Source organism: Mobula birostris, chromosome X, assembly GCF_030028105.1.
Source record: "Mobula birostris isolate sMobBir1 chromosome X, sMobBir1.hap1, whole genome shotgun sequence".
In the NCBI taxonomy this organism is placed as follows: Eukaryota; Metazoa; Chordata; class Chondrichthyes; order Myliobatiformes; family Myliobatidae; genus Mobula; species Mobula birostris.
In genome coordinates this window covers 67,312,238-67,325,040 of record NC_092402.1, presented here as the reverse complement: position 1 = coordinate 67,325,040, position 12,803 = coordinate 67,312,238, and the positions used below count along the sequence as shown (strand labels likewise).

Sequence of the window (12,803 nt, the reverse complement as noted above, 5' to 3'; positions counted from 1 at the left end):
AGTACGTGGCATGCGTAGCAATCCTGAGATTGCAACCATGGAGGTCCTGTCCTTTATCTTAGTACCTAACTCCCTGAACTCCCTATGCAGAACCTCATTACTATTATTGTCATGTCTACTGAGATGCTGTGAAAAGCTTTTGTTTGTGTGCCATCCAGGCAAATCATTCCATACACAAGTACATCAATGTAGTAAAAAGGAAAACAGAATGCAAAAAATATTACAGTTACAGAGAAAGTGTGGTGCAGGTAATCGAACGAAATGCGAGGGCCATGACAAGGTAGACTGGGAGATCAGGGAGATGGTGCAGCTCCAGTGAATCTCAAGATTCACAATCCAAGACAATTTAGCTTGATAGCATTGTCAATGATCCATCCTATCTGTCCAACAATCTCTTTGATCCCCTACCATCAGGCAGGAGGTACTGTAGCATCAGGCCAAGGACTGTTAGGATGGAAAACAGCTTTCTTCCCCCAGGTTGCGGAACTAATGAACTCTCTGCCACCACTCAAGTCTTATCACTTATGAAGCACCAGTAGTGTTATACTGTTTACTTTTTAACTCGTGTTGTAAATGCACTTTATGCAAAATGTCAATCTGCCGGAATAGATTTTTATTATTTGTTAATTTACTAGTGGCATTATTACTTTATATGTTGTGTGAGAGTTATACGTATTGTGTTGTGCACCTTGGTCTGGAGGAATGTTGTTTTGTTTGGCGATATACATGTGTAGGGTTGAATGACAATAAACTGAACTTAAACAATGCATTAATTGCCCCAAATATTGTATTCATTTGCTCCACAGTGACAGCAGTGTGCACCATCCACAAAATGAACTGCAGTAACTCACCCAGCACCTCTCAAATCTATAATCTCTATCACAAGAAGGATAAGGGTTTCAGGTACATGGATACACTACCTCCAAGTCACAGACCATAATATATTGCCAGTCATTTAGGAAAACAGAGTCATTATCCTCTACTCAACAGCAATGTGGGAGCAGCTTCACCAGAAGAACAACAGTGGTTCAAAGGCTTACCCCTCCCGCTACCTTCTGAAGAGCAGTTTAGGGATGGGTAATAAATGCTGGGTTCCTCATGTCCTGTGGATGAAAGAAACCATCCTGAACAAAATAAAGTTTGCATTCAGAAATCATAAGTGTGACATAACTGTCCCAGAACAAATCAATTCAACTGAGCGAAACAGGGCATCTAATCCCACACTGAAAAAGCAAAACACAAATTTAGTCTCTGAATTGTAAAATACTGCATTGCACATTATGAGGCCAGAAATGAAGACAGTTTTGTGATATTTTCTAAGGTTCAAGCAGCTAATCAGATTGCTATTGCTTAGAGAAATCTCTGACGTTGCTCTCCAAAGACTGGAGGATTTATTTCAGAACCTGCTCTGTTGATTGCAGGGATAAAATGTACCTTAACTCAGGCATTTTCAGAATTGGGATGTTTGCAAAGGTGTGATCTGTTAGCAAATTGTTAATAATTCTTAACTAGCCTACCATCACCAGCTCCACATTCCTAAAAATGTATAAAAAGTAAAGATGGAAATTTAAAAAGGTAGAATAGTCACTTCTTAGTGACATTTTAGTCGTTACTGACATAATGCACGAGTTCCATTTCCACTGCGGAAACTGAGCAATTTCAATTTTGTTTAATTGAATAAGTCAGGAATTTAAAAAATAACATCCACAAAGAACATCAATCCAATCTCAGTTATCAACAGTAGGGTGGCTACTAGATCTAATTAGCCCAATCACTTTCATTCCAGCTGACTTTCACATGCAGCCAAATTGGAAATGCATCCTGCAGAAAACGCAAGACCCCTATCCAAATAAGTGAGCTCATTAACCTTGTCCAATATGATGAATACTGTATTTCCATATCTATATGTCTCCTGACAGGCATCCAAGGAACATCCAATTAATGGCATTGAACACCAAACTCATGGGTTATTAGGCCCACCTGCATGTAGATCAGTGTCAAGAATCTTGGTGAAACTATTTGTTTTGACTCAAAGGTGAATTATTTTCCATTGAAAAAAAATCATGATTTGTGCAATCCCCAAATAATGTAATTGTACTTAACAGAGCACTCCATCCTCCCGCCACCCCACTAGGAATAGGGTTCCCCTTGTCCTCACCTACCATCCCACCAGCCTCCGGGTCCAACATATAATTCTCCGTAACTTCCGCCACCTCCAACGGGATCCCACTACTAAGCACATCTTTCCCTCCGCCCTTCTCTCTGCTTTCCGCAGGGATTGCTCCCTACGCAACTCCCTTGTCCATTCGTCCCCCCTCATCCCTCCCGGCACTTATCCTTGTGAGCAGAACAAGTGCTACACATGCCCTTACACTTCCTCCCTCACCACCATTCAGGGCCCCAGACAGTCCTTCCAGGTGAGGTGAAACTTCACCTGTGAGTCGGCTGGGGTGATATACTGCATCTGGTGCTCCTGATGTGGCCTTCTATATATTGGCGAGATCTGACGCAGACTGGGAGATCGTTTCACTCAACCCCTACGCTCTGTCCGCCAGAGAAAGCAAGATCTCCCAGTGGCCACATATTTTAATTCCACGTCCCATTCCCATTCTGATATGTCTATCCACGGGCTCCTCTACTGTAAAGATGAAGCCACACTCAGGTTGGAGGAACAACACCTTATATTCCGTCTGGGTAGCCTCCAACCTGATGGCATGAACATTGACTTCTCAAACTTCTGCTAATGCCCCACCTCCCCCTCGTACCCCATCCGTTATTTATTCATATACACACATTCTTTCTCTGTCTCTCCTTTTTCTCCCTCTGTCCCTCTCACTATACCCCTTGCCCATCCTCTGGGTTTTCCCCCCTCCCCCTTTTCTTTCTCCCTGGATCTCCTGTCCCATGATCCTCTCATATCCCTTTTGCCAATCACCTGTCCAGCTCTTGGCTCCATCCCTCCCCCTCCTGTCTTCTCCTATCATTTTGGATCTCCCCCTCCCCCTCCCACTTTCAAATCTCTTACTAGCTCTTCCTTCAGTTAGTCCTGACGAAGGGTCTCGGCCCGAAACGTCGACTGTACCTCTTCTTAGAGATGCTGCCTGGCCTGCTGCGTTCACCAGCAACTTTGATGTGTGTTAACAGAAGTAGAATTTAGTTTCTTTTGTGCCACAGCATTAATGGCTTTGTAAGTTTTAATTGAAACTCTGTGGTAACAGCTCAATGTTAGCAGCTATACAGTTTCTGGTGATATTATTTTGCCTGGTATACAATACAAACTTATTAGTCCCGATGAAGGGTCTCGGCTCCAAACCCTGACTGTTAATTCTCCTCCAAAGAGGCTGCCTGATTTCCTGAGCTCCTTTAGCATTTTGTGTACGTGTTCCAGTATCTGCAGAATCTCTTGTTTTTATTATTTTGCTGCTTTATTCTCAAACCTGAATATAAATTAAAACAAAATATTTTAATGCCCTTCAGTCTGTGATGACTTTATTTTCTCATTATTTTACTAATCCAAATAACTTAACTTTTTGAACAAAACACTGAAATGATCTTAACTGGTATCATTTAAAGATATATAGTAGTTTTTCTTTCATCTGACGTGATTCAGGAGTTTCATAAACTTAATTAAAACATATGTGTCCTTCCGACCCGAGAGCGTCGCTGTCCGCAAGGGCAGGGTGGTTCTCACTGGAAGACGCTCTTGCCACCCACTCCTTGTTGGCCGTTGCTATGGTATTGTTAGAGCGGTTGCTAGGTTACCGCACGAGACGGGGGCAGAGAGAAAGAAGGACAAATCTGGGGGCTACGGAAGGAACGAAGGAGGAAAAGAGGCGAAGAAGGGCGAGGTATCGACCGGTGGCTCTCTATAGAGTACAGGCGACCCCTGGGATCTATCCTACGCAGTAAGGCAGACTTATATTCCTTTAGCGCCTTTCACTTCCCTCTCAATATTTCGTAGCTAGCAAAGTGTCTGGGTGTTATCCCTTTTGTAACGCTGTGTACACAACAGGATCCCACAAGCAGGAGCCAAATGGTGGTGGTGATACCCTGTTGAGAGGGGGAGGGAACGTGGAGGGATAAACCCTAATCCCAGGGCACTTCTGTTCTCCAATCACCTGGAAACAGTCACAATTTCATTTAAACTGTTTTTTGAAACTAAAGTTTATGTGAAACGATAACAACAGTTTTTGTTCGTTTTGCACATTGTGATTCGTTTCCACCTCAGTCGGAACATTTGCTGCAATGTTGCGCCTCCGCTGTTTCTGGTGCTATTGTTTCAGAACACTGTGGGCATGCTATGTTAGTGCCGGAATGTGGGGCGGGATACTTAACACATTGGGTGTGTTGATTGTTAACACAAACGACGCATTTCACTATATGTTTCGATGTAACATGTGATAAATAAATCTGAATCTGATAGTGTTGGCTCTGGGATATTTCACACCCATCTAGGAAGGGAAAGGTAAAATGATGTATGGAGAGGGGTGATAAATCCATACTATTATCATGTAGGCCAGTTATTTGGCATATCTCCCCATCTTCTGCAGAGAAATGGGACACATCAGAGATTTCTGAGGATGTTTACACCAACGCTAGACCAAACACGTTGACATTATCAGAGCGGCAATTGCTTCAGTTGTGGAGTAATGTACTGACATCTACAGGAAAACCGGAGACTGGCAGGACAGGAAAATTGAACATCGTGATCTTAAATGAGATTGCCTAGGTCGGAGAGCCGTGAAGTCCCCCTCTTCACTTTGCTGATTAACTGCTGAGAATCTATCAAAATTAGCATTACTAGGTTCTTCACCCAGAAAGAAGGTAACTCTCGGAAAGCAGATTGGAACATAGGGCATTGATCATTACAGCCCACCATGTTGATAAAGATGAGCATAAGTCAAGTCAAGTCACTTTTTATTGTCATTTCAACCTTAACTGCTGGTACAGAACATAGTAAAAATGAGACAACGTTTTCCAGGACCATGGTGCTACATGAAACAATACAAAAACTACACCGAACTACGTAAGAAAAAAAACACAAAAATTACACTAGACTACAGACCTATCCAGGACTGCATAAAGTGCACAAAACAGTGCAGGCATTACAATAAATAATAAACAAGACAATAGGCACAGTAGAGGGCAGTAGGTCGGTGTCAAGCCAGGCTCTGGGTATTGAGGAGTCTGATGGCTTGGGGGAAGAAACTGTTACATAGTCTGGTCGTGAGAGCCCAAATGCTTCAGTGCCTTTTGCCAGATGGCAGGAGGGAGAAGAGTTTGTATGAGGGGTATATAGGGTCCTTCATAATGCTGTTTGCTTTGCGGATGCAGCGTGTGGTATAAATGTCTGTAATGGTGGGAAGAGAGACCCCGATGATCTTCTCAGCTGACTTCACTATCTGCTGCAGGGTCTTGCGATCTGAGATCGTGCAATTTCCGAACCAGGCAGTGATGCAGCTGCTCAGGATGCTCTCAATACAACCTCTGTAGAATGTGGTGAGGATGGGGGGTGGGAGATGGACTTTTCTCAGCCTTCGCAGAAAGTAGAGACGCTGCTGGGCTTTCTTTGCTATGGAGCTGGTGTTGAGGGACCAGGTGAGATTCTCCACCAGGTGAACACCAAGAAATTTGGTGCTCTTAACGATCTCTACGGAGGAGTTGTCGATGTTCAGTGGAGAGTGGTCGTTCCGTGTCCTCCTGAAGTCAACAACCATCTCTTTTGTTTTGTTCACATTCAGAGACAAGTTGTTGGCTCTGCACCAGTCTGTTAGCCACTGCACCTCCTCTCTATCTGCTGATTCATCATTCTTGCTGATGATTATTTGTCACATATACATTGAAAAATTGAAACACAGTGAAATGTGACATTTGTGTCAACAATCAACACAGTCCGAGGATTGGGCTGGGTAGGCCACAAGTGTTGTCACACTTCCAGCATCAACATAGCATGCCCACAACTTACTATCTCTAACCCTACCCATACATCTTTGGAATGTGGGAGGAAACCAGAGCACCTGGAGGAAACCCACATGGTCAACAGAGAGAACATACAGACACCTTACAGACAGCAGCAGGAATTGAGCCCCGATTAGTGCTCGCTGCCACTATAAAGCATTGTGCTAACACTACCATGGCACCCTTTACATTACCGTACTATGCATGCAGAATCTGTTCCTTTTGTGGTCAAAGAGATTGGTGTCAAGGAGGTGCCCTAAGAGGTAGAGAACCAGCAAGCTGAATGAGATGTTCTTGCACTTCTTCTTCCAAAAGGTTCACAAGAGAGAGCTTTATAATGAGCAGCCCTGAAGAAGAGGATGGTTCAACAATCTCCTCACAGTCAGACATATTAAGGGTGTGGGAATATGAGCTGGACTATACAATTTCAAAGTGACAGACAGTATTGTCTTCCAGAATCTTAGCAGGCAGGAGAGTCTGGACCAACCAGTAACTCTGAATGAGCTGATAAGTTCCCTTCAGGCAAATAAAGCTCCCAGAAGTGATGGCTTACTGGCTGAGTTGTACTTGGCCGTGTGGAGCAGGATTAGTGCAGACCAGATGGAAGTTTACAACAATAAGCTTCTAATTGGTATTTCTGATTGTCAGAATCCATGAAGAAATACATCATTACCCACATCTAAAAGCAAAAAAAAAGAAGCAAGATGAGGTCAGAAAGTGGTGATCCACCTCACTGCCAATCATGTCAAGCCTTCCCTGGAGTTGGTGATTCACCTAGATTAAAGGAGAAGAAATATCAAATATCACATGTACAGAATGGATATGCTCTCCAAAATGGGGTTAGGGAAGAGAATCACAATTGGAAAAGACCACTCAACATAGATATAAATAGCACATTTCTTATCAAAGTAAACAAGGTGTTTCCTTATAAAATCTGGAATTAGGCAAGGCAGTCTTGTTTGTATATTGCCAAATTAGTCCCATCAGAAAGGATGTAGGAAGGGTGATGGTCTCAGTCTTTCACTTGGATCCATTGTCGGTCCACAGAATTATGAGCATATGTCACAGTTTGATTTGTCCTTGGGAGCTGGAGTCAATCATAGTGAGAGTTCTTTGGAGCTGGTACAATCATTCCTTTTTTCCCTTCATCATCAGGTCTAGATACTTGGAGGTGCTAGGAATATGGTTTGGATGAATTTACCAAGAAGTGGATGGAGTATAGAGACAAGCTGAAGCAGAAACATAGATTGTCACAACCGTGCTTCCTTTTGATATGGGAAAGAAGCGGGTCATCAAGTGCCAAGTGTTCTCAGCGTTGCCCTATGTGGTACAGGTGCAGCTTATAGTCTTTATCTGTCCTGTAGAAGTCACTAAGTCACTTTCCATCCTATCTGTAGATCTACCATGACCATAGCACGCAATGCACAAATCTCCAAGAACGTAGTGAAAATTATGTTCAATATGAGCTTCACCCTGATGTCCACCTTTGTGTGTGGGGTGGGTTACACAAACACCAAAGGTCACTGTGCTGAGTTCTATTGCCCTTGAGTGAAATTTGCTAGCTAATTTTACTTAGATTGGTCTATATGCATCTCCAGTCCCTACTTTGTGCATGACTTTTAATGCTTCCAGAACGTCTGTGGCTGGGCAGTATTTCCCATTTACCAGAGGATATATAAAGCAATGTTCTGCTATATATCCAAAGTCTCAAAAACAACAGTAAATCTATCTTTGATAGAATTCTATCAACCTTCCCTAGAGCAAGGAAGTCGCAAAGACAATTCTCTTTTGGTCATATCTATTTTTCTCACTCTCCATATGCTGCCTGTTCTGCTGAGTACTTTCAGCATTTTCTGCTATCTTTTGGATAAATTGTTAGAAATTGATATTGACTGATCTCCTGTGTTTCTCCTACTAAGTCAAATGTTTTACAATAGCAGAAAAGCTGGGAAATTCTGTTATTTCTAGGGTGTGGTTGAGTCAGGGTGTTAGCTGTAGGGGTTCTGGAAGACTCAAAAAGCAGAAGATTGAGGTTGGGCAGGTTTTAAGCCAAGAGTACACTTCCACAGCCACCAACTGCTTTGGAAACCACAGTGAAATTAATGCTACTTATATAGTTGTGACTAAAGTAACCAATGCTTTAGATTTTAATTATCAAGATTGCCCATGTTATAAAATGGCACTTGGAAGGGTTTTTGTTGTTGTTGCTTATTCTAACCATAAGACCATAAGATATAGGAGCAGAAGTAGGCCATTTGGCCCATTGCATCTGCTCTGCCATTCAATCATGGGCTGATCCAATTCTTCCACTCATCCCCACTCCCCTGCTTTCACCCCATACCCTTTGATGCCCTGGCTGATAAAGAACCTATCTATCTCTGCCTTAAATACGCCCAATGACTTGGCCTCCACAGCCGCTCGTGGCAACAAATTCCACAGATTTACCACCTCCTGACTAAAGTAATTTCTCCGCATCTCAGTTCTAAAAGGACGTCCTTCAATCCTGAAGTTTTGCCCTCTTGTCCTAGAATCCCCTACCATGGGAAATAACTTTGCCATATCTAATCTGTTCAGGCCTTTTAACATTCGGAATGTTTCTGTGAGATCTCCCTTCATTCTCCTGAACTCCAGGGAATACAGCCCAAGAGCTGCCAGACATTCCTCATATGGTAACCCTTTCATTCCTGGATTCATTCTCGTGAATCTTCTCTAAACTTTCTCCAATGTCAGTATATCCTTTCTAAAATAAGGAGCCCAAAACTGCACACGATGCTCCAAGTGTGGTCTCACGAGTACCTTGTAGAGCCTCAACGTCACATCCCTGGTCTTATATTCTATACCTCTAGAAAAGAATGCCAACATTGCAATCACCTTCTGCACCACTGACTCAACCTGGAGGTTAACCTTTAGGGTGTCGTGCACAAGGACTCCCAAATCCTTTTGTATCTCTGCATTTTGAATTCTCTCCCCATCTAAATAATAGTCTGCCCATTTATTTCTTCCACCAAAGTGCATGACCATACACTTTCCAACGTTGTATTTCATTTGCCATTTCTTTGCCCATTTCCCTAAACTATCAAAGTCTCGCTGCAGGCTCTCTGTTTCCTCAACACGACCCGCTCCTCCACCTATCTTTGTATCATCGGCAAATTTAGCCACAAATCCATTAATACTGTAGTCCAAATCATTGACATACATCGTAAAAAGCAGCAGTCCCAACATCGACCCCTGTGGGACTCCACTGGTAACCAGCAGCCAGCCAGAATAGGATCTCTTTATTCCTACTCTTTGTTTTCTGCCAACCAGTCAATTTTCCACCCACGTTAGTAACTTCCCTGTAATTCCATGGGCTCTTGCTTAGCAGCCTCATGTGCGGTACCTTGTCAAAGGCCTTCTGAAAATCCAAGTACACAACGTCTACTGCATTTCCTTTGTCTACCCCCTTGTAATTTCCTCAAAGAATTGCAGTAGGTTTGTCAGGCAGGATTTTCCTTTCAGGAAACCATTTATAATTAAGTTGAAATAAAGATCTAGTGCTCTTGATTGTAATAGATTGCATTTCTTTGGAAAGCTTTAAATAGATGGTCTTTTATTTATGCTTTTGATATTTATGGGTTTTTTTTTAGGAATTTTCAAACTAATTCATCATGTCTAAGCAAAAAACTAAAAAATTAGACTTGATGAGTGAGGAGGAACGTCTGCTATATATGCGGCAGAAAATGCTGGATGAAGAAGAGATACAAAGGAGGAAAGAGGAGATGTTAAGTCAATTCTTGAAGGTACATCCTGGAAACAAATTTTTAGTGTTTTTGTAAAGTGTGGTTGAGCAATTTTTGTGAGCCTTAATTTGTTTAGAAATGGGAGGTAAAACTGAGACTGTTTACCTTGTGAATCTGAAATGTGTCACAGACTGTGTTCTTTTGTCAATAAGACTGTTCTATAAATTTTTATTTGTTTACTGGAAACTGAGCATCACAGGCAAAGCCAACGTTTGTTACTCATCTCAAATCACCCCTTGAGAAGGCACTGGTGAGTCAACTTCTTGAACCACTGCAGTCCTTCTAGTGGAGATGCTACCACAGGTGTGTTGGAGGATTTAGAGTCAGCGATGTGGATATATTTCCAAGTCAGGGTGTTATGTAATTTTGAGGAGAACCTGTCGGTGATGGTGTTCCCCTGCACCTGCTGCTCTTGGTGGTAGAGGTGCAGGTTTAGGAAATGCTATTGGAGTAACCTTGTTGAGAAATTTGCATTTTGTAGATGGTACACACTGCAACCACTGTACACTGGTGGTGGAGAGAATGAATACTCAGGGGGCTGGATGGGCTATCGATCAAATGGGCTGCTTTGTCCTGGATAGTGTCAAGCTTCTTGAGCATATGAGAGCTGTATTAATTCAGTAACCATTCCATCATGCTACAGGTAAAGATGATTGGAATCTCATACTCTTGATCTCCATGGTAACTTTAAATTCCTGGGCCTTGACTGTCTCATTTTCACCACTGATGTTCAGTTGCTATATGCTTCTAACCTTCAAAAAGGAGCCCTTAAATTTGTTTGATTTTTTTCTCGACAAAAGAACCAACCAATCCCCCTCCACCACCACCCTCCTCTGTCTGGCAAAACTGGTTCTCACCCTGAACATTTTTTTTTTCTTTAGCTCCCACTTTTTCCAGACTCGAGGGGTAGCCATGGGCATCCGCATGGGTCCCAGCTATTTGTATCCTCCTTCTTCAAAGAACGGGGTTTCCCTCTCTCCACTATTGATGCTGCCCTCACCCACATCTCCTCCATTTCCTACACATCCATGCTCACCACATCTTCACCGTGATAGAGTTCCTTTTGTCCTTGCCTACCACCCCATAAACCTCTGTATCCAACAATCATCCTCCGCAACTTCTGCCATCTCCAAAGGAATCCTACCACTAAACATATCTTCACCTCCCCTTTTCTCTGCTTTCCACAGGGTTCGCTCCCTCTGTGACTCCCTTGTCCATTTGTCCCACCCACTAATCTTCCTCACGGCACTTATCCCTGCAAGCGGCCAAAGTGCTACACCTGACCATTCACCTCCTGCCTCACCAACTTTCAGGACCCAAAACAGTCCTCCCAGGTATGGTAACACTTTACCTGTGAATTTGTTGAGGTCATCTACTGCGTCTGGTGCTCCCATTGCAACCTCTACATTGGTGAGACCCATCGTAAATTGAGGGCCCACTTTGTCAAGCACCTCCGCTCCATCCGCCAAAAGCAGAACTTTCGGGTGGCCAAATGTTTTAATTCTGGTTCCCATTCTTGTTCCGACATGTCAGTATATGGCCTCCCCTTGTGCCAAGATGAGCCCATTTTCGGGGTGGAGGAGCAACACCTTATATTACATCTGGGTAGCCTCCAATCTGATGGCATAAACATTGATTTCTCCTTCCGGTAAAAGAAAATTCCGTTCCCCCTCCTCCTTCTATTCCTCATTCTGGTCTCTTACCTTTTCTCACCTGCCCATCACCTCCTCTTTCGCTTTCTCCTATGATCCGCTCTCCTTTCCTATCAGATTCCTTCATCTCCACTCCTTTACCTTCCTTATCCACCTGGCTTCACCTATCAACTTCTAGTTAGGCTCCTTCCCCTCCCCCCACTTTTTTCCCAGTCCTGAAGAAGGGCCTCAGCCCAAAATGTTTCCATAGATGCTGCCTGACCGGATGAGTTCCTCCAGCATTTTGTGTGTGTTGCTCTGAAATCTCTCTTATTGGAGAATGGTCATTGTCTCATAATTTTGTGGCACAGCTTTATTTGCCACATATAAGTCCATGCCTGAATGTTATCGAGGGCTTGCTGCAAACAGGTGCGGTCTGCTTCATTTGCTGAGGAGCTGTGAATGGAATTGAACGCTGTGCAATAATCAATGAACATCCCACTTTTAACCTTATGATGGGGAAAAAGGCATTAGAGGAAAAAGAAGTGGAAGATAGTTAGGCCTAGGATTCTTCCCTGAGGAGCTCCTGCAGTAATGTCCTGGGATGATGAACCTGCACCAACCCTGACCATTTTTCTTTATGAAAGGTACAACTCCAACCACTGGAATATTTCCCCTTTATGTCCATTGACCTCAGTTTTGCCAGGGCTCCTTGATGCCACACTGAGTCAAAAAGTTTCCTTGATGTCAAGGGCAATCTCTCTCACTTCTAGAATTTAGCTCATTGACTTTGTTTCAACCAAGGATGTGATGAGGTCTGAAGTGAAACTCTGGGCATCAAGGAAGCATCGTGTTATTGATGAGTAATTTCACTTGTTCAGCTGAACATCTCCACAGGTAATTTCACACCTGCAATTGAACTCCATTATTAGTATAACCATACTAGGAATTTCACACCCACAACTGAACTCCCCCCATTATTAAAATCACATTGGTAATTTCACAGTCTCAACTGAACTCCACCGTATACTGGAAATTGTCAAGGCACATGTACTGTATATGTGTAACTAAAATACAGTAACCCTGCAAGAGGACGACAATCTTGGTGTAGGTTTTTGACGCTTTTCATGCCTCAAAGACCTGGAGAGCTATGTTGGCTGGAGTCAGTGCCTCGTGCTTTGACCCTTGGTAGGATCACCTATGCCAAACAGGTCAAAGGGTAGAAGCCAGACTAAGTCCACTGGTCTTCCAGGTTGTGGGGGGGGGGGGGGTTCAGCTCAGAGCTAATAACTGCTCAAAAAAATTGTTACAGAAACAGCAATGAAGACTCTTATATTGGTGTGTGATGGTATCCCTAAGTCTCCAACCGGGATTTGCATGACTGACAGTAGTGAAAACCAAGAGGAAGCTACAGATATGATGAAAACCACCAAGA

At 43.2% G+C, this 12,803-nt stretch overlaps 2 protein-coding genes across 4 annotated transcripts in view; one reads left to right on the top strand and one right to left on the bottom strand.

Annotated features, from left to right (window-relative positions):
- Window positions 1-3,817: 3,817 nt before the first annotated feature.
- Window positions 3,818-12,803, top strand: part of ccdc65 (coiled-coil domain containing 65) — a 37,117-nt gene continuing 28,131 nt past the window's right edge. For all 3 annotated transcript variants that reach the window (XM_072248805.1, XM_072248804.1, XM_072248803.1), the window contains exons 1-2: window positions 3,818-3,905; window positions 9,585-9,737. In XM_072248805.1, the coding sequence (XP_072104906.1) occupies window positions 9,606-9,737 (132 nt within the window). In that variant the 5' untranslated portion in view covers window positions 3,818-3,905; window positions 9,585-9,605. The remainder of the gene's footprint in view (window positions 3,906-9,584; window positions 9,738-12,803) is intronic.
- fkbp11 (FKBP prolyl isomerase 11) overlaps window positions 4,666-12,803 on the bottom strand; it is a 45,139-nt gene continuing 37,001 nt past the window's right edge. Inside the window, exon 8 of the transcript XR_011883821.1 lies at window positions 4,666-6,637. The gene's annotated coding sequence lies outside the window, so the exon portion shown is untranslated. The remainder of the gene's footprint in view (window positions 6,638-12,803) is intronic.